Source organism: Lathamus discolor, chromosome 16, assembly GCF_037157495.1.
Source record: "Lathamus discolor isolate bLatDis1 chromosome 16, bLatDis1.hap1, whole genome shotgun sequence".
In the NCBI taxonomy this organism is placed as follows: domain Eukaryota; kingdom Metazoa; phylum Chordata; class Aves; order Psittaciformes; family Psittacidae; genus Lathamus; species Lathamus discolor.
The window spans coordinates 1845094-1872491 of NC_088899.1; the positions used below are offsets into that span (position 1 = coordinate 1845094).

Sequence of the window (27398 nt, forward strand, 5' to 3'; positions counted from 1 at the left end):
GGGTCCCTGCCCGTGGCAGGGGTTGGAGCTAGAGGAGCTTTAAGGGCCCTTCCAACACAAACCAGGCTGGGGTTCTCTGTAGCACCCTCATTTTGGGGGATTTCAACTGAAAGTCCAGCTCAGGTGGCTGTTGAGCCCACAGGGATGGCATCTGGGGTTCCATGAGCTGTTTTTACAATGTCCCCTTGCTAAATCAAGTGCAAACTCCATGGTTCGCATTACGTACAGCACTACAATAAATATGTATGTACTTAACTCTGCAGTTGCAATCGCAGAGCATGAAAACTCCCTCACCATGGCACAGGTTGATATCCCTTGAGAACCAGCTGCTTTCCCACACACCGACCCCAAAGGTACCAAAATTGCAAAGGGAAAGAGGAAAAACAGATGGGAACAGCCACCAGCTCCTTGCCACCCTTCCCACGGGCATCACGGATGCTGACGAGGATACTCACGGTCCTTCGGCTGCAACCATGGCTGGTCCAGAGCCTTCACCACCCAATTTGTGCTGGTTCATGCAGCTGAGATGAGGGGAAAACTTAATCAGAAAAGACTTTAAGGGCAAAGAAAGAAAACCCCAGCAAAGCACATTTGATGGCTAATTAGAAAACGACTGAGATCGGCGCAAGGCGGATAATCTCAGCTCCCTGGCAGCAGGAGCCACGCGGTCCCATTTCAAGGTTGAGCAGTCAGGAATATCAATCTGATAATTGTAATGCTACAAATGAAAATCAAATTGAAGCCAGTTAGAGGATGGCATTATAAATTGATTTAGTCCTCAGACAAGTTTCCACCTCCCTGGCCCGGGGTTTCTCCGCTACGGATGGAGAGAACTCTGGGTACCAGAGGTGGAGGCAATGGGGTACATCCTTCTCCCCATTTTCCCCTCTATCCCACACCTTTTCTGGAGGGAAAAAAGGGCATTTGGGGATTTCCTATGGATATTTAGCTCCAAGGATCTGCACATCCTCAAATGTGAACATCTGAACAAGCGCCTGTGATGCTGTCGCTGAAACAAGAGTAAGAAAACATTTGCACCAAAAGCACTGCAAAGAAACACGCTGATTCCTATAGGGTTTATTTCCACGCTCCCAACATTTCCTTTCCTCTGGAAGCCACATGTAAGCAGCTCCCAAAAGCAGGGGATTTCTAACAAATATCCTCAATTCACAGTCAAAAAATGCCTATTTCAGCAACAGCCCCCATTTTGGGGCAACCAGCACCCACTGAGTGCTCCCACCACTATTTCTGCATCTCCAAGTGCCCCAATATATACAGATTCTGTCTTTATACAGGTAATAATATACATCATATTTATATATATATATTTATATAGAGAGATATTCACACGCAGACACACAGACGCCTTCGGCTGAAGAACCGGCACCTCCAAAGCCTGCAGGGAGGTCACCGTTCCCACCGTTAAAAACTCCCCTTCCAGAGCTGGATTTTTGGGGGGAAAAGCCCATTTTTCAGTTTTTTCCTCTTTAAAAACCATCCAGGGCGATGCCCCCAGGGCAGGACCACCCCCGGCAGCTTTTGGGTGGCTTTTTGAGGTAGGTGCCAGATGGAGGGGGCAGGTCCTGGGGTGCTATAGCATCAATGGGACCTGCCAGATGAGCAGGGTGCTGTCGGCATCGCTGCCCCGGCGCGGTGATTCGGCGTTGAAGTTACGGTAACCCCGGCCCCCCGAGATGATGGCCACGGAGGAGATCTCCTTGCGGGGGGTGTCACGGGCACAGGGTCTGCTCCGCACCCACACATCAGGGTCATCAGCCATCTCATAGATGGAGCCATCCTCCTCGGTGTGTGCCGGCGTGCCACCAACCGGCGCTTCCCGCACGGACAGCAGCTGTCCCGGGAGGTGGGACGTGGATCGGAGGCGGTACTGTAATAAAATCCCTTTTTTCCTCATTTCCCGAGGAGGGGGCCCATCCAGTTCTGGGGGTTTCTCTTCCTCGCCCTCCTCTTCCTCCTCTTGGTCACCCTTCAGCACATCAGGTGCCAACGTGCTCAGTGCCACCGCTAAGAACGCCACGGGGCCACCGTGCCCGTTGAGGGACACCATGCCTTTTCCTGCCAACAAGAAGAGGGAGGTTGCTAAAAACAAGCCCTTAAATCAGGTTGTATCCATGTCGGGGGGGTTGGGGGGGGGTGCTCACCAGTGATTTTGGGGATGCCCTCCAAGCGAGGCACGGGCAGCAGCACAATGATGCCCTGGTCTGTGCCAACCCAAAGCGAACCCTGGCAGATGAGGAGACTGGTGACACGGACGTGTTTGTGACCTGTGGGGATAAAAAGGAGGATGAGGGATGTCTTTACAGCAGCATCTTCCCAAATAACCCATCAGCAATGGGTCCTTCATGGGGAGCATACTCCAGAGCCCTCTAAAACCAAGCAGTGCCTTTGGATGAAGGTCTTCACACCAAGGAGAGTGCTACAGGTATAAATAAATCAAAAGAAGAGGAGGAAAATAATAAAGCAAGATTTCTAATGGCAAATGAATATTTTATTGCCAGGACTTAACGCTGCACGGCGTCAGCCTCGTCAGAGCAATCTATCTGTGGAGATGCAACTCTGGTTGCTCTGGGAGGACTTTATTAATGACCTGTCGAGTTAAAAAGGATGAGGGAGAGCAAGTTCAAAAGCGCATTAATAGCGGCGCGCACTCGCCCAGCAAGAAAAGGAAGTGATAAATATTTTAACATGCCCTAAAAAGCAAGAGGAAAAGTGACTGTACAGGAGTATCGTGCTCCGAACTAATTGCACTATTATGGAGCTGGAAGAAGGAGGGAGACAAGCTTCTGAGCCTGGCAGGGGTGAAAGCAGCATGGGGGGACACAGCTGGGAGATGGTGCTGGATGGAAAGTTGGAAGAAATAGGGGTGCTCAGGGCTATGGCAGCGGGGATTGTGCAGGGATAGGATGCAAGGGTGCAGGGATGCGTGTACGGGTGCAAGGATGCATGTATGAATGCAAGGATGGGGTGCAAGGATGTGCACGCAGGGATGAAGATGAGGCAAGGCTACATGCAAGGATGCACATGCAGTCTAAAGACGGGGTGTGTGGATGCATGAAATGTGCAAAGATGGGGTGCATGGATGCACACATATGCACACAGAGGAGCAAAGATGGGGTGCAGGGATGCATGCATGGGGATGAAGATGGGGCAAGGCTACATGCAAGGATGCACACATAGTCTAAAGCTGAAGTGCATAGATGCAGGCAAGAGTGCAAAGATGGAGTGCATGGATGCACACACATGTGCAAGGATGGGGTGCAAGGATAAAGTGCATGCACAGGAGCAAAGATGGGATGCATGGATGCACACATGGGAAGGAAGATGGGTGCAAGGGTGCACATACAGCACAAAGATAAGGTGCAAAGATTCATGCAAGGATGCCCCCAAGTACAAAAGATGGGGCACAAGGATGCAAGATGGGATGCATGGATGCACACACACGTGCAAGCATGGGGTGCACAGATGCAATGATGGGATGCACTCACATGTGCAAGGGTGGGATGTATGGATAAGATGCATAGGAGCACGGGTGCAGACGGGACGCATGGATGTACACACGGGTGCAAAGATGCCACCAGCTCCCTCTGCAGTCAATGAGGGGAGGCCTCACTGGTCCAAGCTTTACACCATTAACCAGATCAATTCCTTGCACAGTTCCTCTGCAATTCAGCACAGCCAGAAAGCAAAGCAACACGTCTATGGGGTGATGCCTCAATATGCCCATTCATTGCAATTAAGAGCCAGAGGGAAAGGGGAGCTCACCCGGGAGGACAAAGGTGGTCCTGGTGGCGATGTTGATCTCCTGCAGATGCTCCAGTGTCTCGGTGTGGAAGAGACGGATGGAGGAGCCCGAGGAAAAGGCCATCCAGACCCCGCTGCCCGCCTTGATCATGTGTGTGACACTGGCCTCTGTGTCTGGATGGGCCTCGAAGGTTTGCTGCCAATGGGGAATTGCAAATAGGAAATCAAAGGGTTGTTCCCTAAAATCGCTGCTGGTTTGGGCTGTCTCCAGTTTTAGGGCTGGCAAAGCTGCATGGGGAGGGGTCCAGAGTGACTTTGAGGTCCCATCCCACCTCACCAGCTCTGGTTTTGGCCAAGGACATTGAAAGCAGCCCACCTCCAAACCCTTTGTGGGTGATTCCGGGATAAGGACACAGCCTTTCCCACCCCTCCAGGGCTGGTTTCTTCTTTAAAAGATTCATTTGCCAGGCTAAATGTGTTTGTAAAATCCATCCCAAGAGAGGAGAGGATCTTCCTGCTTCCATCATCCCTGGAGACATTCCAGGCTAGCCTGGATGTGGTTCTGGGCAACCTGATCTAGATGAAGATGTCCCTGCTTTTTGGACTGGATGAACTTTCAAGGTCCCTTCCAACTCAAACTATTCCGTGATTCGAACCCCAAAAGTCAGCAATCAAAGGCTCAGCCCCTCCACAAGAGCTACGTGGGGATCACAGACTGATCCATCTGCTTCCCAAGCTCCCTGGCCTGAGCATCTCCCTGCCAGACACAGGATACAGCCTGCAGGAAAACCACCTTTTCCACATCAAAAATCCCCCCCTGCTGCAGCCTGGGCAGGGTTGAGGGATTGCCCATTGTAAAAACTCATGTTGGCATCAAAGAATTAACTCACTGGGGGAGAAACCTGCATGGAGCGACCTCACCTTCCTCTCTCTCCTATGGCTTTGAGACGTGGTTTTGCTTCAGGATTTAAAAACAGCAGCAAAACCAGGAGCTGGCATTGATCCCCTGGACCCAGCATAGAGCATCCCTCTCCCCACCAAATCCTGCCCGAAACAGGGGTGAATAGACATCTTTAAGACATCTTAAAGTCTCTGTTCCTCCTTGTTCCCCACCCCACATGGGATTTACTCCCTGACAGCTTATTCCGAAGTCACCGATCCCATCCAGGCAGACCCAAGACTCTATTCCCCAGTTATCAAATCCTATTTACTCCTTCCCCCTTCCCTAGTTTTGCCTCCCCCCATCACTTTTATTCAGCAGAAATTCCCACCTGTCATAAATAAAGCCAGAGACTGGAAACGAATCCAGCCCTCGATGCATTATTCATCCCCAGCAGCGCCGTTAGGCTGGATTTACGACAGCTAATACATGCAAACTAAATTTGGGCACTAAATGTGAAAATTAAAGGTGGGGGAAAGAAGCGTTTTTTTAAAGCAAAAAGCAACTATTCAGCATTCCCTGCTTATGCACAGCTGCAGAAGACGTCTCAGCATCCTCCTCCTATGACCCAGTGTGGGAGGGAAGGGACCCAAAAGTGACGAAAAACAGCCCAAAAGGGTTGGTTTGGGCATCACACAGGCAGGGATATGCCCATGCCCGTGCATTAACCCAGTGTGACTTCCCAAAGCCACCATGGTGACCCCACATGGATGTAGCACAGGGGTCCTGCTGATGCAGGTCGAAGGAGGTGATCCTGCCCCTCTACTCTGCTCTTGTGAGACCTCACCTGGAGCATTGTGTGCAGTTCTGGTGTCCTCAACATAAAAAGGACATGGAACTGCTGGAACAAGTCCAGAGGAGGCCACGAGGATGATCAGGGGACTGGAGCACCTCCCGTATGAAGACAGGCTGAGGAAGTTGGGGCTGTTCAGCCTGGAGAAGAGAAGGCTGCGTGGAGACCTCAGAGCAGCCTTCCAGTATCTGAAGGGGGCCTATAGGGATGCTGGGGAGGGACTCTTCGTCAGGGACTGTAGTGACAGGACAAGGGGTAACGGGTTCAAACTGAAACAGGGGAAGTTTAGATTGGATCGAAGGAGGAAATTCTTTCCTGTTAGGGTGCTGAGGCACTGGAATGGGTTGCCCAGGGAGGTTGTGAGTGCTCCATCCCTGGCAGTGTTCAAGGCCAGGTTGGATGAAGCCTTGGGTGGGATGGTTTAGTGTGAGGTGTCCCTGCCCATGGCAGGGGGGTTGGAACTGGATGATCTTGAGGTCCTTTCCAACCCTAACTATTCTATGATTCTATGATTCTATGCTCCCTACCTGGGCACGGAGGCTGGTGGCATCGAGGACAGTGACCTGATTGGCACAGCTGGCCCAGAGGGTCTCATCCAGCGTCAGGAGAGCTCGCACAGGGCCAGTACCCACAGCCAGGCGGATGGGCTGCTCTGCCGGGTCCCACAGCCCCCCTGCAGCAGAGATGAGGGGCATAAACTGATCAGCAAAAGGGAAAAAGCCTCTTCGGATGCAGTTGAAACCCCCCTCAATGTCCTCAGTGTCACCCAGGATGCCTCCGAGCATCTCAATGCCGCAACCAAAAGGATGAGGGGAGTTCGCAGCCAAAGGTTCAACCCCCCCAAAACTCCTTTGCCCCCATGCAAACAGCTTTTTAGCAGCAAACAACTGGCCACCTGCAACACTTGGGCATGTTCTTTGCAGGAAAAGCCAAAAAATCCCTCTTTTTCCCCTTGAATTTAGTTGCCCTTGAAGTGACTCTCCAGAGCCGATTCATCCGGGACCGATCTGGAGTGTCCCTGTGAACAGCGTCCAACCTGGATGCGGATGAATTCACCACCACCAGTGGCTGAGCAGCTTCAATAGATAATTGCGCTCATTTTCTTAGCTCCAATACAGTTATTCTTTCTCTAAAACCAGAAGATCTGAGGGATAAAAGAGCCCTTTTGGGGCGCTCAGACCTCTGCTTCCATCCGCAGGGGGTTGCAACCGAGCCGCCTTTCAGCACATCCCAATTTCCAGCGTCAAAACCAGCTATTTTGGGAAAGCTTTCACCTTCCAAAAAGGTGGGGATAAGATTAAAACCTCCACCCCGCAGCCCTGCCAGCCGCTTGCTGCCTTCAATGTGCATTTACGCATCCCAGCTTAAATGAAAGCCACTTTAATTGGTGGGAATGGGGATGCGCAGCACCCCAAAATGCAGTTTAACTGGCTTTACTGGCTTCGGGTTGCCTTGGGTGCTGCTCGCTGCAGGTCCTTGCAGCTCAAATGAGGGGTTTTGTCCAAAATTAGGCCGTTGCAACACAAGATTTGAGGCTCTTTCCTACCCTCTAGCGATGAAGCAAAGGTACTTAAGAGCCCAGGAGTCCCTGTAAGCTGCAAGCCTTGGCCTGAGCTGGAGCGGGGGAAAACAAACCCAATGTGAAGCTAATAAAGGAGAGGGCTTTTGTGTGGATGGGGTTTGGAGGGGCTCAGTTTATAGCACTAAAACGGGGGGGGGTTAAAGCCAAAAGCTCTGAGACCTTGTTCATCCCATTGTCAGACTCTGCCTGCAGCCCCCTAGTGCAACCGCCCGCCGAGCAAACCCTTTGCTGTCACATCAAGCCCTTACACCATGACTGTTTTCCATGTTCTTCCCCCCAAACCAAGCCCCTCTTGCATTTATCATGGCAATGCAAAATACCTGGGCTATTATTTACCATAGGCTGCGAGGAGAAATGAAATAGAGGGGAAAACACATTAAAACCAGAGATATAGCACTGTTTAGCAGCCAGCATCTCTGACTGGCATGAAGAGCCTCCCATTCCCTGCTTTTTGGGTATTCCACCAAGAAGCCTGCTCCAAAAGCACACTCGGAGGTGTCCTCACCATTGCTCCTGGGGTATGCAGCCACGGTCCCATCCTGCAACCCCGCAAACAGGTACTCAGGGCTGTGTCTCAAGCAGAGGATGGGTTGCAATCCTGGGCTTTTACAGGTCAGCAAGCATGGTGTCCCTGTGTCCACGCTGCCATAGACTGCGATGCTGGGGAGGGAACAGGGGAAGATGCAGGAGATCATATGCTGGTCCTCAAGGTTTGGTGCTGGTGACTGCGCCAAAGACGTGGGCTCACCTGCCATCCTGTAACCCCAAGCACACGGTGGGATGCGGGGATCCGGGGGGTTGGTCGGCGCTCAGTCGGGGTTCCTGGGTTCCCGATGGATCCCCCTCGCCCAGCTCAGGGATGTACTCCATGCACAGCACCGGTGATGCCACCGGGAAGGACTTCACCGTGCGTGGCACAGCGCGGTTGAGGGAGAAGATCTCCACTTGCCCCCCTGCGCCTTCCTGGCCCCCTCCAACCTGCACGGAGCAAGGAGGGGGGTTAGCACCAGCCACCAGTGCTGCAGAGGGGGTCTGCAGCCAGAATGACCCAAACCCAGCGGGTTTTGCCCCATTTTGGGGTGGTTTTGCTTACCCAGAGGTAGCCCTGTGGCAGCGAGGTGCTGACGGCAGAGAAGCCCAGCAGTGAGGACTGCACCGGGTTGTGCACCGCAGCGCTGAGCTGCAGGAGAGACCAGGATAGAGGGGTGTAGCACCCCCAAATTACCCCAACACATGCAGGATATCAGTGTGTGCCCCAAAATCTGGGATCCAGCCACAGCGTTTCCAGTTTTCCAGGGTGGATCACACCAACTTCTGCCTTTGCAACCAGCATGGCCACCCCATCCTGCCCATCCGTCGTGGGATTTCTGCCTTTATGCCCCAAAATGCTGGATGTAAAAGGGAAGGAGGTACTGGAGGGGGTGGAGAAGAGGTTGGTTATTGTTCTTACCTGGAGATCGAGTGCCTTGGAGAAGGCAGGCATGTGGCAGGACAGGATAGGGCACCAGAAAGGAGCCTTGCTCTTCTTGTCTTCATCAGGACAGAGCCAGCCCGGCTGGTTCTCCTCCCCTGTGGCAAGCAAAGGACATCAAGGATGGCCAAGACACCCCCCAGCGTCCCTTCCCTCCCTGACAGGACCCCAAAATGAGTAATTTTATGTGCAGGGCTCTCATCTCCAGCCCCAAATCCCCATCATCTGTGGACTTGGGGTACATCTCACTCCTTTCCCTCAACAACTGAACCCTACAGCAGCACACAGCCAAGCAACCACCTCAAGCAGCAGCCAATAAAGCCCCCAAACCCCAGATAATGTATATGCAAAGGGGGAAAAAATATCACCCTGATGTGTTTCTTCACATTAGGCTTTAATATGTTTTCATTTCTAACTCACGGCTACAGGATTATCCCTGAGGCATCCCAGATTAAAGAAGAAAACAAAAAGCCAAACAACACATAAACTGTTTAAACCAAGAGAATCAAAAATCATTCCAGCCCGGAGGCACCCGAGCACTCAAATAGGATTTCAAAGGATTTATTTTGGTCTCCCATTAAACTTATCTCTCTTTTTTTTTTGCTGCAGTGGCTGGTGGAGTTAAATAGGAATAGGGATAAGGAAGCTGCAGGAGAGATGGCTCCTCCCTTGCTTATTCATAGAAGCATAGACTGGTTGGAAGGGACCTTAAAGCCCCTCCAGTTCCAACCCCTGCCACGGGACCCCTTCCACTGGAGCAGCTTGCTCCAAGCCCCTGTGTCCAACCTGGCCTTGAGTACTGCCAGGGATGGGGCAGCCACAAATTCATCCTATTTCATGGAAAACGGGTCACCCTGACCAACAGAAATCCATCACTGTGATGCCAACCTGGAGATGTCACCCAAGAGCAGCAAAACATGAAGTATTTTGAGCCAGAATGAACCAATTCCCATTGTTTCCAGTATGCAAACCCCCAAAATGCTCTCCATCATCTTGCTCTGATTCTTTCCCCACCCCATTTTGCATCCGGAGGCTTGAAGTGATGCAAAGCTCCCCCCAGCTCCCACATTTGGCTTTCCAAAGCAAGGGTGATGCCCATAGAGCTACTCACGCAGTCCTATCTTTGCCAAGTGCAGGCGGTTCACCCAGGAGATCTTGCTTAAGGGGTTTGGAGTGATGAAGACCACCATGACGCTGATGGGGCGGCCAGACCTGCATAGGGAAAGCATCACCACGTTGACCTTCAGCCTCCTCCTCGGGGTGGGAAGAGCCCACCTATGATCCACAAACTCACTTGTCTGGCTTCCCAGGCAGCAGCAGACGGAGGCGGCACTTGTTGGCGGAGTGGATCTCCTCCTCCTTCACCTTCATCATCCTCTGCAGGGCCAAGCACCAGTCTTGGGCCACCGTCATGTTCAGGTTCTAGGGGAAAAGCCATAAATGATGGAAGTGCCTTCAAAACAAGCCTGAACCATCCCCAACCTTCCATGGGGCTCAGGAGGATGAAGTGTCCAGCGGTCTCTGAGGAACCACATGGTTACTGCAAAGCATCCAAGCTCGGTTCTACCCAATCCATGAGTTCCACCATGTTTTGGCATGTAGATACCTGGTAGGTGCCATGCAAGGTGCTGATGAGAAGGGTGATCTGCTCCACCACCGCCAGGTCCTTCTGCAGGTCCTGCAGCTCCTGGAAGAGCCGTGGTGGCCCCAGGTAGACTTTATCTTGGGTGGAGAAACAGAGAAATGAGGTCCATGACGGATGCTCCATCCCACCCCATGGAAACCAGCCCGACACCAGCTCAAAGGGTGGGTGCTCACTGTGTGACGCCTGCCCGGCCGGAGCGTGCTTCTTGGCACCAGCATTGTGGATGACAACGTTGTCCTTGTCATAGGCACCGCTCTCCTGTCCCACCTCCACCACCTGCACCTGCGGGAGGGCCGTGCTCCACTTCACCACGTATTTGGGACCCAGGGGCACCAGGCTGCTGATTTCCAGTTGGCCTCTGCCAAGGGAGGATGCAGGGGTACACGTAAGTAAACCAACAGACACCGTGGCTCGTCCCGAAAGCCCTCACAAAATGCGCTATGCAAGCCAAGCCCCATTTGCAACCCCACACCATGCCTGAACCCCCAGACGTGGGGCACGCAACCACAGCAGACCACGCTCAGCACCTACCCTGGGTTCACCGGCCTGGAAGAGGGGAAAAACGATTAATGAAGAGGTATTATGGGGAACTCAATGGCTTCCCCCTTTGCAGCATCAACCTCTACCAAGCCCTGAGGTCCCAGCAGGCTCCCAAACCCCACACCAGCTCCAGGACCCCACAGCACCAGGGGATGGAGGTTTTGTGCGGAGGTATGCCAAAAATGGGGGGCAAACAAGCCCCAAACCAAGTGGGTTTCCCCTCCAAAACAAGGTTTGACATGGTTTAGCGATGGTCTTGGTGGTCCCTGGGGTAACGGTTGGACTTGATGATCTCAAAGGTCTTTTCCAACCTGGTTGATGCTGTGCTTGTAAGGTGAAGTGGTTTTACAAGCCCTTTGGGTAATGCTAGCAAAACTCATGTCAATGGCTTTGCAAAGTGATTCTGGGGGTCTGGGGCCACCAGCACGTACTTGAAGTTGATGTTGGCGCAGACCAGCATGTCGTTGAGCAGGAAAACCTTCCTCTCCTTGGACTTGATGAGCTGCCCGCGGTCCCCGTACACTGTCTCCGTCAGCGTCTCACAGAGCAGGAGCTGCCGCTGCCCCGAGCTCAGGAGCTGCAGAGGGGATGGGGGTCAGCCTGGGGGCTCTTGCGAGCCTCCTGCCCCACATTTGGGTTGCCTTTCCCTTATTGCAAGGGTTTTCCTCCAACCAGGAGCATGCACATCCCTAAGTTCCACAGGGACGGTCGTGCAATATGATCTGAAGCCACAAGATGCCAAACCCCTTTGCACCCTGTCTGCCCAACCACCAAGAGAGCAGAGCCATGAAAGACCAACGTAGCCCTTTTTGCAGCCCCTCTTGGGTGTCCCTTCAATCCCCAACCCTAAATCCCGGTGCCAGGATGAGCTCCACGGGTGCACCGCTGTGGTTTTTGCCACCAGGGCAGTCCCCAGCCTCAGGATGTGTTGCAATAGCTTCATTTAAGGGATTTCTATTCCTCCAAGGGTTGTGAAACCAAGCAGCTGGTCCTTGCTGTTCCCTGGAGGGGAATTTCCCTGCGCCAACCTCAAGATTTGCTCGACCTCAACGTCCTGCTGGAGAAAACAGGGATCCCGGCTTCCCGAGGCCCCCGACACGGAGAGGAAGGTGGAAGCTGCAAAACTCAACCACCAGCTCCAAAATCTACCCAGCAGGAGGATGAGGAGGCGAGGCTGCAGGACCCACCTTGTTGAGGCTGCTGCGGTCGCTGATGCTCTTGCTGAGCTGTTGGATTTCGGCAACTTGGTCGGCCAAGCGCTTCTGCTCATTGAGCTTCTCTGCCAACGTCTCCAGCTCGGTGAGGGCCAGCTGGAGGGACAAGCGGTCTGCGTGGCCCTTGGGGGTGTTCTTCAGCATGTCCTGGAGCAGGGAAAGGATGGGGGACAAAAGGCACTGCAGGAAAATCAGCCTTGTTGAGGATGCGATGACTGGAAGCACCTTCAGCACCTCCAAAATCAAAGCTTGGGAGACGAACCTTGGGATGGTCCCCGAAGATACAACCAAGCTGCCAACCCCAAAACACATCCCTTGCTAAACCCTTTCTCACAGCACCCAGGCTGCAAAGCAAGACGCATGCAGGAACCCATCACCCGTACCTGCAGGAGCAGGATGAACTGAGGGAACCTCTGGATGGGCTTCACCATCAGCCCATAGAGCGTGACCCGGTCAGCGCTGGCCATCTGCCTCTTCTGCAGGGAGGAAAAGGCAATAGAGAGGAGCTGTCACCCATAACGGTGACCAGCAGCACCGTGCACCCGCATGTGGGTCCTGCTGACCTTGAGGAAGTCAAGGAAGGCGGGTTTGGTGAGGCAAGCCTTCTTGATGAGGGACATGGCAGTGGTGAAGTTGTTGACGTAGTCACTGTAGACGTCCAGCACCATTGACTTGGAGAACTGGGGAGAGGGAGGAGAGCTGTGTTAACGTGGGGCTACCCCAGAAACGGGGGTTGGCAAAGCAGGGGATTCTCATCTATTTCCGCAGGGCAACAAAGGTGATGGGATGGAGCAGCTCTGCTCTGGAGCCAGGCTGAGAGAGCTGGGCTGGGGCAGCCTGGACAAGAGAAGGCTCCTGAAGGGGAGACCTGAGAGCAGCTCCAGTGCCTAAAGGGGCTGCAGGAAACCTGGACAGGGGCTTGGGACAGGGGCCTGTAGGGACAGGCCAAGGGGAATGGCTTGAACCTGCCCGAGGGGAGCCTGAGCTGAGCTCTTAGGCAGAAGCTCTTCCCTGTGAGGGTGCTGAGGCGCTGGCACAGGGTGCCCAGAGAAGCTGTGGCTGCCCCATCCCTGGCAGTGCTCAAGGGCCAGGTTGGACACAGGGGCTTGGAGCAAGCTGCTCCAGTGGAAGGGGTCCCTGCCCGTGGCAGGGCTTGGAGCTGGGTGAGCTTTAAGGTCCCTTCAACCCAAACCATTCCATGATTTTATATATATATATATAAAATATAAAATATAAAAAAATATGTATTTATGTGTATGCATACACACACATACATATATATGATGCTGAGGATGCTGGTAGTACCCCAGGTTGGGATTGCATCACTTAAACCCTGCAACCCATTCTGCTATCATTGACAGCAGTCCAGGGGGAGGTTAAGCTGTGGTCCCCCCAACTTTCCCTCCTACCGAGGCCACAAAGAGGTCCCCGATCTTCTCTGCTGAGTCCCACTCAGCCACACGGGAGGCGAGGGCGATCTGGAACATGGAGTGGCACTGCAGGATCTCCTTCAGGCGGAAAAACACCACCTGGCACTTCCTAGCGCTCAGCACCTTCGGCTCCATCTCCATCAGCGGGTTCCTGTAATCCTGTGGGAGATGCCGGTGCATCAGCACCCCTGAACCCCTGTGCTCCCCATCCCAAACAAGGGGTTCTCCCACCTGCAGGATGCGTTTCAAGGAGTCCACGTAGCTCCGCTCGCTCTGCACAATGGAGCCCAGGATGTGCCTCCGGACCACCTACAACAACAGCGGGGCTCAGCCGCGGTCCCCCCCTACAGCCCCAAACAACAGGATGGAAGGGGGGCAATGTGGGCCCAGCGCACTGCACAAGTGCTGACACAGCAGCATCGCTCTCTGCTGACTTGCCCTTTCCCTGGTTGCTCAATCATGGGACCAAGGGGAAGCCGTGGTTTACCCCCCCCACCCCGCCCCAAACCTCCCACCCGCCCCACACAGACCTGCTGCGGACTCAGCCCCTCGGGCATGGGGCCCAGCTCCGGCGGTGGGTGCTTCATGTCAGACACCGTGACCTCCAGGAAACCCGTGTCCTCCTCCTCCGAGTCCCCTGCAGGGAAAACACCCACAACCACACACCCAATCAACCCCGTTTTAGCCTGTTTTGGGGTCTACAGTAAAGCCTGGAGCCCCATGAGCTGCTTGGCTGGGGATGCATCCGGGCTGGGAGCTGTGATTGGAGATGGATCCAGTGTCCTCCCAGCATCGCATGTCCCTACCCAAGGCTGGGCCACTGTCACCAGACACCAGCATGAGTCAGGCTGCAAGCAGGGACCGAGCCAGCTCCCTGCAGGGAGGGGACAAAAAGGCTCCCTGTCCCCAAAAACCACCCTGGATGGGGGAAAAGCGCCCTCGTCCTTGCTCCAAGGGTGGGTGCAAGCAAGGAAAACGGGGAGGAAAGGAGCCAAGAGCAGCACGCAGAAGGAAACAGGGAAGGCGAGAGGTGGGTGCCTGGTGCCCGGCACAGGGACCCCTTACCCGAGGCCGAAGCAGCCGAGGAGGAGGAGGGCGAGCGGGCCAGGGCGGCATCGCGGTACAGGGACGGGCGCTTCTTCCACATGGCCGCAACCGGCCGCCCTGGCCCCATCCCGGCGCCTATAAATAGCCGGTAACGGGGACGACCGGGCTGGAGGGGAGGGCGCTGGTGCCGGGTGACCTTTTTCCTTCCCTAATTTTGGCAGGGAGGATCACTGCCCTCGGCTCCACAGAGATCCCGCTGCAGCTACCTGGGAGGGGGCTGGGCTCTGCCCCCAAGGAACAAGGGATGGGACAAGAGGAACCGGGGCAGGTTTAGATGGAGCTGAGGAACAATTCCTGCCCCAGAGGGTGCTCAGGCACTGGAACAGGCTGCCCAGGGCAGGGCTGCAGGCACCGTTCACATAGGCTTCCAGTATCTGAAGGGGGCTATAGGGATACTGGGGAGGGACTGTAGTGATGGGACAAGGTGTGATGGGTTCAAACCCATTACCAATGGGTTCAGGTTGGATCTAAGGCACAAGTTCTTCCCTGCCCACAGGGTGCCCAGAGAAGCTGTGGCTGCCCCATCCCTGGCAGTGCTCAAGGCCAGGTTGGACACAGGGGCTTGGAGCAAGCTGCTCCAGTGGAAGGGGTCCCTGGGGTTGAATTGGATGAGCTTCAGGTCCTTTCCAACTCTAAACTATTCTATGATTCTAAACCGTGTAGTGACACAGTTTAGTGGTAGACTTGGTCCTGGGGTTAAGGTTGGACTTGATGATCTCGAAGGTCTTTTCCAACCTTATTGATTCTGAGATTCTGATTCTCCCCATTTCCATGCCCTGGGGACAGAACATTCCCATGCCCTGCAGCACTCTGGGGGCATGATGCTCCCCAGCATCACTGGGACACCAAAAGCATTTAAGCTAAGCCACAATGGGGCCATGCAGCAAGGCTGGGACACACACACCGGATCCCCTGGGCAGCCCCAGCTGAGCCATGAGGCTGCCCACCAGGATCCTACCTCCCCTGTGATGCTCCAGGGAAACCCTCGAGCTCCGGCGGTGCTTTTCCGCCTCCACCACCCTCCTCCTCCGCTCCCCATCCCCTACACGAGAGCAGGAGGGTTAGGAAAACACCCCCAAAAATCAGGGTTTTGGGGCAGATCCTGTTCTGCGGCCAAAGGGGGCACCCATGGGTGCTGCGTGGAGGGGTCACTGCCTTGCTCCCAACAGGACAAGGGCGTTTGGAGTGAGACAAACCAACCAAGCTTGTGTGGGGATGGCAAAGAGTGAAAAGATATCGAGTAAGAGCTTAAAATGCACAGAACAGACCAGCAAAGATGAAAGCAGTAGGATTTGTAATGCGTTTTTTTAAGAAAATACCCTCAAAAAGGGAGTTTTTTGGCTCTCAAAAGCAAGGGGAGGGTTTTCCCAATTACCTGGCACTTCTTTCCGGTGCAGGAATGTCACCTTCCTCATCACTGCAATCTTGGTCTTCTCCAAACCATCCTTGGTGCCACTTTTGGCTGCTTTCATCAGCTGCGTCATCTAGGTTAGGGGGATGAGAGGGAGCAGGGGGGCTTGAGGCAGCACCAGAACCCCATTTTAGTTATGGGTACAGTGGCATCCCTTTGGGAACATCCCCTCTGAGCATCATCTCTCATTTTGGGTCCAGATACAGTGGTACCATGCACCTGGGGACATCCCCACCGAGCATAATCCCCCATTTCAGGTTTGGGTACAGCAGTACCATCCCTTTGGTGACATCCCCTCTGAGCATCATCCCTCATTTAGGGTCCAGATCCAGTGGTATCATCCTCCTGGGGACACCCCCACTGTGCATCATCCCTCGTTTTGGGTCTGGATGCAGTTGTTACCATTCCTTTGCAGATACCCCTTTTGAGCATCATTCCCATTTTGGGTTCAGATACAGTGGTACCATCCTCCTGGGAACATCCCCTCTGAGCATCATCCCAATTTTCCCATGCAGCCCAATGGGGAGGAAGATGAGGCACGTGGCTGAGGAAGGAGGATGGCTCCAGCATCTCTCCTCCCTCTGCAGGGGCACAACTGCAGGCAAGCAGGCATGAGCAAAGCATGAGCATGCAGCAAAAGCAAAGAGGAGGGAGGGAAGAGAGGCACAAGTGCATCCGTCCCCTTCTCCTGGCTGGGGTTTTATGTGGGAAAGAGCAAAGGCTGGGGGGTGTTGGACTTCCACACCTCAAATCACAGCAGGTTTAGCCCAAGCTGACATCAGTGCCTCCTTCCCAACCCCAAACTGGCCATGAAGTACCAGCCTGGATGGTTTGGGGCTGGGAAAGGCTCAGGAGTCTCCTTTCCCACCTGATTTCCACCCTGTATCAGGGGGAAAAACCTTCTCAGATCCATCTATCCCACAGGAAACCTCGCTTGGTCCAAACGCCCCTTAAAAGAAAAAGACAAACACCCAAAAAGCAAATGGTTTGGGCAGTTGCAAGGCAGATGGACACGAGAGGCAGCTCTGTGATGTTTAACTCAATGGCCTTCTCTTCTGGGGGATAAAATGGGATGAATTCAGCCTGGACAATCTCCATGAGGGTGTTTACCCGCCCTGGGAAGATCTGGGGGACAAGGGACAGAGGAGGGACAGTACCTTCCAATCGTACTTCTGCTTCAGCTCCTGCATGTCTCTCCCCCCAACTCTTAAAGCCAGGATGTCCCTCTTAGTCCTGGCGTATCTCTCCTTTAGTCTATTCAGGTCTGGAGAAAGCTGAGCCCAAAGCAAACCAGGCAGGAGGAGAAGGCAGAGGAGGCAGAGAAGAGATCCAGGTAAGCAGCCAAAACACAAAAAAGAGGAGGAGAAATCATCCCAAAGCAGCACAGTACAGGCAGATCTTCCCAATAATCCAGCTTCGCTCGAGCAGGGAAAGGAGGAAGCGCAGGGAAAGGGCAGCAGCCACGCTCCAGCAGTGCCAGGATGCGAAACCAAAGGGAAAAAGAATACGGGAAGGAAGAAGAAACAGAAAGAAATGAACCCCCCACACACACTTCAGGCTGGCTTCGGACTGGGTGAGCCAGGGAACCGCAGCATCCTCTGCGTCACCATCAGGCCTGGCTGCTCCGGTGCCTTCACACAGCAAACCCAGGGGAATAGAAGGGAAGCAATCACAATAAATAAAGTCAAGTGTTACCTTGGGCTGGAAGGACGCCCGCTGCTTGGCCGGCTCAGCCTCTGGCTTGGTTTCCTCGCCTGAATCCTCACTGTAGCTCTCGAACTCGCTGGAGCTCCAGCCCAAGTCCTCCCCCAGGCGCGTCCCCTCGCCGCGCTGCACCTCCTCGTAGATCAGGCTGTGCTCCGTCCCCAGGCCTGGCAAGCAAACACCAGCTCCTTTGCCATCCAGGAGGGCAATTCCCTCTCCTCAGGGACCCCAGATCCTCGGGGTCTCGCAGCCCCGCTGGGAACACTGCCTTCATCCCTCCCAAACCCCAGTGGTTTTCCCATTGTTATCCCCCCCTCAGCATCCTCCTTTAGGATGCGCGTCTCCTTCGCAGAGCACGCCTCGGTTTTCCCAGCTGGAAAATGGGCTCGTGGTCCCATGGGAACCCATGGAAAATGGGTAATCAAGGCGGGGGGGATAGGTCTGTCCCTACCGTCCTGCTCAGCATCGAGGTTTTCACAGGGGACATCATCGTAGATCACATCATCCTCCACCTCCGGGAACTCGAAGCGCTCACCTTTGGGGGGCCAAATCCAACCCCAGAGACTCAGGTCAGCGCCCGAGGCTCAAACCAGGATGGAGAAACCTTCCCCAGGCCTCGGCAGGCTCCGTTTCCCAGCATTTTACCCACCTTCGTGGCCGTTTTTCCTCTTCCAGGTCTGGGCACCGATGTGTGGGTCTCCGCCAGCCTCCCCATTGCTCACCCCCACTGGCAGCCTGGAGGAAAGGGGTCAGGGAGCCCCTCAGGGTGCAAATTGGGTGCATGCAAGCCCTCACCCCCCCCATAACACTCTATTATTGGGGTTCACAGGCACAGGATAAAGCTTGTATTTGTGACCCCCTCCCCAGCTGCATGCCTCTTTCTTCATGGATTTGGGGGGTCCCGGGTTGCAGGGTCACAGTGGCTTTTTAAGTAGATCCAAGCATCCCACATGGGAGTGACACAAGACCCAAAAATAGCCTTTTCAGCGTCATTTGCTGCGGGGCAGGAGGGTGCATCAGCATCGGGGAGCACAGGGAGAGGGTCCCCCCATCCCTGGTGGGGTCCTGCCCCTTCTCCTGCACCCCATGCATGCTGCAAGCTCTCCTTCCAGCCAAATTTGCATCTTTCTCCCCCAAACCCTCACGTACCCTTCCTGGCTCTCCAGCACCAGCCCATCTGCAGAGAGGAAAAGGGAAGAGAAATGGTGTTGGTACCCAGGCTTGCAGCAGTGCCACCCTGGGCATCCGAACAGGACATGGTAGGGACATAAAGGATCCCCCCGGCCTGTGTTCCTCACCACCACCAGAGCTGGTTGCACGGCGCCTGCGAGGGGGTGCCCGGAGGACAACTTCACTGCTGGGATCAGCCGCTGAGTCCTCCTCTTCCTCCTCTTCCTCAGTATCCTCAAAGTCAAAGGCTTCACCGAGGTCCTCCTCCCCGTGGGGCAGGGGGCTGGGGGTCTCTGGGGCAAGATGGTCACCTGTGAGCAGAAACCTTGTCGCTTGTCCCCCTGTGGGGATGCAGCTGTGGAGGGATGCAGCCAGGGAGGGATGCATGCAGCCAGGGAGGGATGCATGCAGCCAGGGAGGGATGCATGCAGCCAGGGAGGGATGCATGCAGCCAGGGAGGGATGCACGGGACAGAAAAGAGCATCATCCCCAAAGCATGCAAGACTCAGCAGCCTTTCAAGTTCTCATGATCCCAAAAGGTTCCAATGGGGATGTGGAGCATGCCCCATGGTGATGCACCCTATTTCTGCCCAAGCCTGGGTGTCCCCCCACCAAAATCACCCCAGCTCCCATGGGTTGACAGTACCTACTGCAGGGTGAGGGGACAGCTCGGATGATGCCATAGCGCAGGGGGTCCAGACGCTCCACCTGGGCCCTTCCCTGAGGCTTTCCTGTGGGAGAGAAAGAGAAATGGGTTGAGAGGGAGGATCAACACCCGCAAATCCATCCCTGCAAGAGGAGGCAACATGGGGAGACCGCGAGAGTGATGGATCCAGCTCCAGCTGCTGCAAAACCTTGCAAGGAAGCAGAGGAGTCAGTCCCAGGTCGCAGTTTTCACTGCAAATCCAGCTCGTGTGCAGCAAACCCACCCTGTGCACAGCAAATCCATCCCCTGCATGGCAAACCCAGCTCCGAGCATCAAGCTCCAAGGTCCTGGAGGGTGGGAAGCGCCACGAATCCTCCTTGGGATCGATGGCTCCTCCGCTCCCGTAACCAGAGACGCCCGGCACGAAGGTCGCCAGGAGGAAGAGGAAGGACAGAGCTGGGACCCCCATGCCCGAGGGAGGATGCAGTGGAGAGAAATGAGAGAGGCTGCAAAGAGCCAAACTCTGCTCATCTGTTCCTACTGGAAGCAGCAACTGGTGCACGCTGGATGCCACTTCCCTGCTGCACAGAGCCTGACCCCCAGCCACCATTTCTCCCTTGCCTGGACCCTCATTTCCTCTGGGAAGTGGATACAGGGGATGCACTGACCCAGGGTGATCCTTAAGAAGAGGATCTATTTATTCCCCCTGTACCAAAACCCCTTAAAGCAGGTAGGGAGGTAGAATGCATCTACCCCTGGAAAAGGAGCTGTAAAGCCCTTGCAATCACTGCGCATGGCACAAGCTGATGCTGCAACCCCAACCCCATCCCACTGCAAACCCCCCGAAGCATTGAGCTAAAACTCACCCAAACCCTTGCCCAGACATCAAACAAACAAGAGAAACCTCTTCTTCCCCTCCTTGACCCGTGTTACTGCTGCAGATCCTCTTCCAGCCACTCTTGCAATGAGCCCATTGCCTCCGCAAACACATCCAATAGGGATTTGTTCGGGAGGAGGACCCAGGGACGCTTATTTTGCCTCCCTGAAAGCTTTTGCCTGCCCCTCGAAGCAGAAAGCAGCTGGCAGCCAAGGCTGCTCTCAGGTGTCACCCAACCTCCCTCCCATGAGCGTGGGGGCAGGCGATTCCCTTCACCCTCCCTTTCGCAAGCTCCGGGTTTTATCCCTATGGATGCGACGCCACCCGAGCCATAAATCCACCACTGTGAGGGGCAATATCCCCGCAACAGTGCCCCCCGAAAAAGAGCAAAGCCAGTTGAAAGCGTTAATAAATGGGTAAAACAAGCCTGGCGGAGAGATTCTGATGGGGTTCATCCAGAAACCAGTTTGCTTACTGGTTTTGTTCACCCTTCCAGCAACACGATGGCTTCTGCATTCAGAGAGGGGAACAGGAGGTCGATGCACAGCCAGGCCCCTGCAGCTCGATCCCGATTTTATCCCACTAGCAGGGCAGGAGAAGGTCACGTCCCATTTTGACAGTTGACATAAGCTCCCATCAGCCCAATTTTGTCCCAGGGCTGGTTATTTTCCCGGCTGCTTCCAAGGAGAATCACCAGGTCTCCAAAACAACCCCCACGACCTTTAACTGGGGCTGGCTAAGTTAAGAGAAAAAGGGTTCTTTGGCATCATTTGTCACAGCAAAAGTGCTATGAGGGGTAGGAACATCCCAGTAGTAAAATGCATCCCATGGGATGGGGAGAGGGGGGGGAAAGCTGGTGGGGAAAAGGGGGTGCCCTCCATCAGCGAGATGCTCCAAACCAGGCTGAGATAGCAAAAAGGGGATGCAGAATAACGCGAGAAGGACGTGGGGCTGCAATTGTAATCCAAGAAGGATGTCGGGATATGAGATCATCCTCAGAACATATGGATTTCAAGCCAGCAGGAGCTGCTGGGTCCTCACCCCGTCGCCAGCAAGCTGGAGGCAGCATCACGAGCCCTGCTTCAGCCCCGTCTCCCTCCCAACCTGGGTGGGGAGGGGAAATAAATAGATCCCGGTCTAAATAAAGCAGAAAAGCAGGAGCATGTGCAGAGCCCAGCGACCAACAACTATTTGGCTTTAGTTTGGTTATATTTAGCCACCAGCACAGAGCGACAGGTCCCAACTGGTAGGGATGGGTGCCAGCCCCGAGGAGTCATCCCCTAGGAAAGCATCTTCCCACCAAATCCCCCTTCTCTTTAATACAGGGGCTCCCAAAAGACAAAGCAGACTCAGAAATCCATAAAATCGCAGCAGGATTTACCCTGGGAATCCCCCCTGCTCCTGTCTGCATCCCAGCCACGTTAATCCCTCCTTATAAATAACCCCGCCGCTATTTATAAGGGATGGGGGGGTAGGAAATAGAAATAAGAATTAGCTTTTTTCTCCCCAAAGTTGCCCCCAACTCCTTATAATTTCTCCAAATGATGATCCCACATCCCAGCGGCAGCTTCAAGGCTTGTTTCCCCACCTGGATGATTTTCTACCATTGCCTTGGCCAAAGAAGAAAATAGGAATAGAGAATATAGGAACAGGGAACACAGGAACGGGGAACACAGGAACGGGGAACACAGGAACGGGGAACACAGGAATACTATTCCAATGATTTCCAGCACACAGGATGCCAGGGAAAGCCAGAGTAAAGCAGGAATGTTTTCTCCCTAAATCCCAGTCCTTTACATTAATGATTTTAAGTAAGCCAGCACATACTTGCTCCAAGGTCAGCTCTTTTCCCAGCCCTAAGTGGGTCTGCGGGGCAATGTTATCTGTGTTCTGAGGGCTGAGTGGTTTATTTCCCAGTTTTCCAAGGAATCCGTTGCGGAGATTTGAAGTTGGCACAGAGGGAACGTGGGCTCCAATGGAGAAAAGTTATCCTCAATCTCCCAGATTTCCCCAAACCGGGCATTTGGATGTGGCTGGGGGTGGCAGCAATAAGGGACGGCTCAGTAAGGGGTGGGAATGAAACGATAGCAAAATGATGGGGTTTTCCCCCCAAAATAAGCCAAAAGATGGATTCCCCCCCAAAAGAAAGGGTTTTACCCAGAAAAAAAGCCAAAAGAGGGAGTTCCCCCAACAGAATTCCATGAAAATTCAAGATTCAAGGCAATTTCGTGATTATATCTGAAAAACTCCCACCAAAAGGCATCATCTTCCACGAAAAGCTTTTCCTCACCACGGCGTTTCCTTCTTTCACCTCAAAATGGTTTTTCTGGGCAACTACTCCAACTAAAGACCCAAACCCTGGAAAACTGCCACCGTTTTCCTTCTGATTTTCCTTTTCAGCATCACTGATGAACCGGAAAAAATCCACCCCTTGTCCAGCTCGTGCCGTGAGTGCAAATGCAGGGGAAACGGGGGGGAAATCAGCCAAAAAAAAGCAGAATTATAGCACTTAAACAAGAAAAAAGAGCCCATTCTGCAAAAGATTTCTTACCAAGAAACCCCAAAAGCACGAAAAAGCCTAATTCAGGGCCAAAAAACCTGCCCAGTTGGATGCTTATCCCAATCTCCGCCCTTTAATGCTTTGCAAAGCAATTGCAAAGTTCACCCAGTGCAAAACTATCCCGGAAAGGAATTTGGAAGGGGAAGAATTTAAACAGAAACAGCAACAAATGCATAAAAAAAACGGGGTGGTTTCCCCTCTTTTTGCTGCTTCCCACACAATTCCCAACACTTTGGGGTTTGCTTTATCGCAAAGCACCAAATTAAAACCTTTTGCACCCTTTCAAAGCGATTTTAACTCCTCCCGCTGCTCAAGGGTCACCTTCTTATGGCTGAAAAGGGACCCAAACCCCAGCACCAGGCATTGACACCACCAGATTGGAGCTCATGGACCCCACACTTCTTCATTTCTCACCCTGTTTTGCACCCCCCCCCCCCCCTTTCTGCTTGAAATATCAAATATTGCTTTTTTCACCTTCAAAATGCATTTGTGCCCCTTTCCAGGCAGTATTTTGGGGCAAAACCTGCTCTTTGCAACCTGCCATCTCCCTAAACCACATTCAACACATGAAAACCCTCTTAAAACAGATGGGGAATGATACTGCAGCCACTTCACCCCCTTTGCAACCTTCCAGCACCGCAACCTCGCGCCCCAGCGCAACCAATATCCAAAGAAATCATTAAAAGGGGGAAATTCCCATGATTTGCTATCAGAATTATCCTGGAGGAAGCTCCACACCCCCACCCCCCCTCCCCGAAATTGTGCTTTCCCACAGGTGCCGCAAATCCCAGCTGGGAAAACCCAGGAGAGATTTGCACCCAATGCAGATTTGGGGTGAAAAAGGCCAGGAATGGGTGTGGAATTAGCATGATGCAGCAGGAGCCACCTCCTCTCTCCTTATCGCTGCTGCTTTGGGCGTACGTATTGAACAGGAATTGAACAAATATAAGGTATTTCTATATAAAACCAAAGCATCGAAGCCCCGGCGGCCGACGGAAGGCAAAGGGCGACCTCCTCCTCCTGCAAGAGGATGCGAGCCCCTATAGATATGGGGCTTTTACATATGGAGACATGGCTTTATGGGCAAGCAGGGGAGGGGAGATGGGGTTTTGCTGACCTGGGAAGGCCGCGGCTCCTCCGGCTTTGTATCCGCATCGGCCGAGCAGGCCCCCGGCGGGGAGGCAACGTCAGGGAAACCAAGGAGAAATCCCCCCCCGATGGGGATGGGTCCCAAAGACCCCTCCAATGGGGTGCTCAGGGTGGGTGACACCCAACCGGTACCCACCCACCCACCCCAGCACCCCCAGATGCCAGCGGCCGAGGGCTCGCAGCCGGATGGGAGCCGCGGTCCAGCGGCTGCACCGAGGGATGCCGGGATTTTGGGCATCTCCCCCCCCTCCCTCCCCTTCTTCTCCTTCCCAACCAGCTCTGATTTACACCCCTGGTGTTCCCTATCCTAATAAATAACCCCCAGCAGGATTCAGCTCTGTCCTTGCCTTTTAACCCCTTACACGCCAGAGCAACCCGTTAACCCTCTCGTTGCCGACAGTGCCAAACCAGCCTGGACCAGGGGAGGATTTTGCAGGAGGAGCTTCCAAAATTGCCAGGAAAAGAGGAATTTCTCCGGGATATTTTACACCAGAGCCATCAGCTGCAGGGCTCAAAGTCCCGGAATGTGCCCCCACATCCCCATTCAACTGCATTTCCCCCACGCCACCAGAAAAGACCCCAAAACACACTGTATACTAAATCAGCGCAAGGACCCCACACCTGTATGCATTTAAATGCAGCATCCTGGCTACAAACTGCCCCCATCTTACCTATTTCATCGGCGTTTGGGGCTGTTTTCCCCACCGGCAAAGGAGTTTCCTGCCGCTGCCAAGGCCCGCACACCCCAGCTGCCGCTGCCCAGCCCTGCTGGAAAACACCCCTGGCAAACACATGCAGGAGCTGTCGGGTTTATTCCAGCCTGGAACCAGCCAAACGAGCCCGGCAGAAGTAAATAAATAAATAAAGGGACATCTCCCCGTATCCCGGTGCCCTTGGCGTGACTTGCAGGCAGCCGGCAAAGCCCACCTTTGGGATTGCTGCTTATGGAGGGGCTGAGCCCTGCCGGGAAAACCTCTTTGCCAGAGGGAACAGCAGCCCAGGATCACGGTGGAAAGGGCTTTATCCCCCCTATCCCACTATCTGGAAGGGGGAGAGCATTTTGGGGGTGTGGGTAGCAGGAAAAGCATCTCAGTGGCGGTGACTGGGAGAAATTAAAGTGATCAGTTCTGATTCTTTCAGGTTGCGTTTGGATTGTGGATCGAGCCCTCCCAAAGGAGCAAGGAGCAGGGGGGTGCACCCCAAAACCAGCTCTGCACAGGCAAAGAGCAGGGAGCAAAGAGCACGCAAAGCGCCCACTCCTTTTGCAGGCAGAAACGCATCCATGGGGTGCAGACAGCACTGAGAAAGGTCGCAATGCACCCACGGCTCTACCTAGGTACCGTGTACCTACAGATCCATGAGGATATACAGGGACTGACCCACCGGTGAGTCAGTGCTGGCTGGCAATCGCTCACTTTGCCACCATGGTTGCATTGGCAAAAGGGGTGAGTTCGTGCACGCATCGATTTAGACCGCATCCCCCCTGCCTGGGCACCCTCTGCCCGCAGCAGCACCCTGCAACCCCCCCTCAACCAGGGTGCACCCCGGTGCATTCCCCACCCTGACCCCCCAGACACTCACCCTGTGCCCAGCAACACTGGGAGCAAGCTGGGATTTGGGTGCTCGCAGCCGGCGTGTGGGTGCCTGGGAGCACTGAGTCAGGCAGGGCTGGGTGCCAGTGGCAGCAGGGCTGGGCCACCCTGGGGTGCTGGGAGCTGAAACACCCCCCCCAGAATAAACCCATTCTAAATCAAAGCAGATTAAATATAAACCATCACCCTGCAGAGCATCCCCTCTGCGAGCCAAGGGGGCCGGGACCAGCAAAGAGCCCCATCAAACCCCACTGCGGGGCTGCATCCTGCAAGGATTAAGGGTGCTTCTCGAGCTCCTTGCATGGAAGGAACCTCATGCACCTCCTGCTTACACACAGAGCAACCCCCTTTTAGCCAAAAGAAATCTATCAACTTGGTTTTATGCATCCACAAAACACCAGGGATGGAGGTTGTGGGGCAGGAGGCACCCACAGTGATTTACCCCTGCCTACCAAAGGGTGCTTTTTGCAGCAAGGACCCAGACCTTCACCCCTCCAGGACCAGCTCCATAAGAGATCTGGGCAAGCAAACAGCTTGCACCCATGCTCAGCCCTTAAATAAGCAGCATCCTCCTCCCCTCTCGCAGTGACACTGATGGAGCCCAGCTGATGGGCCCACATCCTGCACCCGTCCTGCCCCAGCTGCTGGTTCCGGGTTTAAAATGCAAACCCCGTGTAAATTACCCCTCCTCCCTCGCTGGGTTCACACCCTCCCCATAAAGCTTTACCATAGGCAGCGGAGGAACCCAATAAACCTGTTTGTATGGGTGTGAACAGAGGCTTTTTCAAGGAACTTGAAGTATTTGGTGTTTAAATACCCGCTGGAGTGCACCGGGTGCTGTGCGTGACTCAGGTGATGTGCATGGAGGGAGGTGGTGGTTTAAATGGCATCGATCAGTGGGAATACACATATATACGTATTCATAGGGACCGATGTAACTGGGGTGATGGAGCCGGTCCAGGGATGCCCTCTGCTGGCATCCTCCCCGGGAAGGCTTTGGGACACCTTCTCCAAGAGGTATCCCAACTTCTCCAGAGGTTTTTCCTTGGGAAAGCCTTGCAGGGAGGCCCCAGAAGCTGCTGCCCATGGAGATGCCAGAGCTCCCGGTGCGTGGCACAAGGATGCAGCAGAGCAGCCGGACTGGTTTTCTCACCGCTGTCCCCACAGGACCCCCCCAGAGGTGCACAAACCCCCCTTGCGGGGCGTGTGGATGCAAGCCTGGAAGCACGCACTCATCCCTTCAGCCCATCCCTTGCTTCCTCCACATCTCCCAGCCATGCAGTCCCCTGGAGCCCCATCTCCCATCAGCATCCCTCCGGCCGGAGGCAAACCAGACCCTCAATTCCCCTCTCACTTACATGAAATGCTTGGGAAACCTCCACGTGCGCTTCACCCGCAGGATAAATCCCCTCCCGAAGCACCCCAGACACTGGATTAAAGACCCCGGCGGTGCAAAAGGAGCCTGGAAAGGGACCTGGGTTCACTGCAGCATCTCCCATGGGATGCACCAGCCGGGTTCTGGCTGCGGGCAGGGCATGCAAATGCCCCTGGATCCCATTCCTACGCCGCACCCTCTCCCCTGGACAGCGGGATTCCTGCACAGCTCTTGCTGCAAACCCCCTTTTCCCATTGCTATGGGCACATCCAAGTATCCCCAGGGATACCCCAAATACCATTGGCTGGGGATGCGGCCGGATCGAGGATTGCAGAAGGCGAAACAAGGCCAAGGTTACCCAAGGTGAGTCGCTCCCCATCCCAGACTCCCTTGGGATTTAACAGGTAAGACCAGTTTTTCCTTATCCAGG

General features: G+C 54.3%; 1 protein-coding gene and 1 long non-coding RNA gene across 8 annotated transcripts; one reads left to right on the top strand and one right to left on the bottom strand.

Moving 5' to 3' along the window:
• Window positions 1–1062: 1062 nt before the first annotated feature.
• ARHGEF10L (Rho guanine nucleotide exchange factor 10 like) lies at window positions 1063–26115 on the bottom strand. 7 transcript variants are annotated; one of them, XM_065696862.1, is made up of 29 exons: window positions 26046–26115; window positions 25583–25716; window positions 19416–19500; window positions 18898–19062; window positions 18749–18776; window positions 18249–18334; window positions 18051–18134; window positions 17591–17766; window positions 15860–15968; window positions 13908–14014; window positions 13609–13686; window positions 13357–13536; window positions 12511–12627; window positions 12331–12423; window positions 11921–12094; window positions 11165–11310; window positions 10725–10739; window positions 10367–10551; window positions 10155–10270; window positions 9843–9970; window positions 9660–9760; window positions 8528–8646; window positions 8171–8257; window positions 7826–8055; window positions 7583–7737; window positions 6023–6168; window positions 3784–3958; window positions 2163–2285; window positions 1063–2076 (listed from the first exon to the last, which is right to left on the bottom strand). In XM_065696862.1, the coding sequence occupies exons 3-29, from the start codon at window positions 19450–19452 to the stop codon at window positions 1592–1594; spliced, it is 3645 nt and encodes a 1214-aa protein (XP_065552934.1). In that variant the 5' UTR covers window positions 19453–19500; window positions 25583–25716; window positions 26046–26115; the 3' UTR covers window positions 1063–1591. The 7 variants fall into 7 exon arrangements, with proteins under 7 accessions (XP_065552934.1, XP_065552930.1, XP_065552932.1 ...); XM_065696858.1 differs by having other exon boundaries at window positions 18898–19080; XM_065696860.1 differs by lacking the exon at window positions 26046–26115 and adding an exon at window positions 24673–24782 and having other exon boundaries at window positions 18898–19080; window positions 25583–25616.
• Window positions 14247–17598, top strand: LOC136022934 (uncharacterized). Its single transcript, XR_010616398.1, has 3 exons — window positions 14247–14407; window positions 17149–17228; window positions 17310–17598. It is a non-coding gene; the product is annotated as an uncharacterized LOC136022934 (long non-coding RNA).
• Window positions 26116–27398: the final 1283 nt, after the last annotated feature.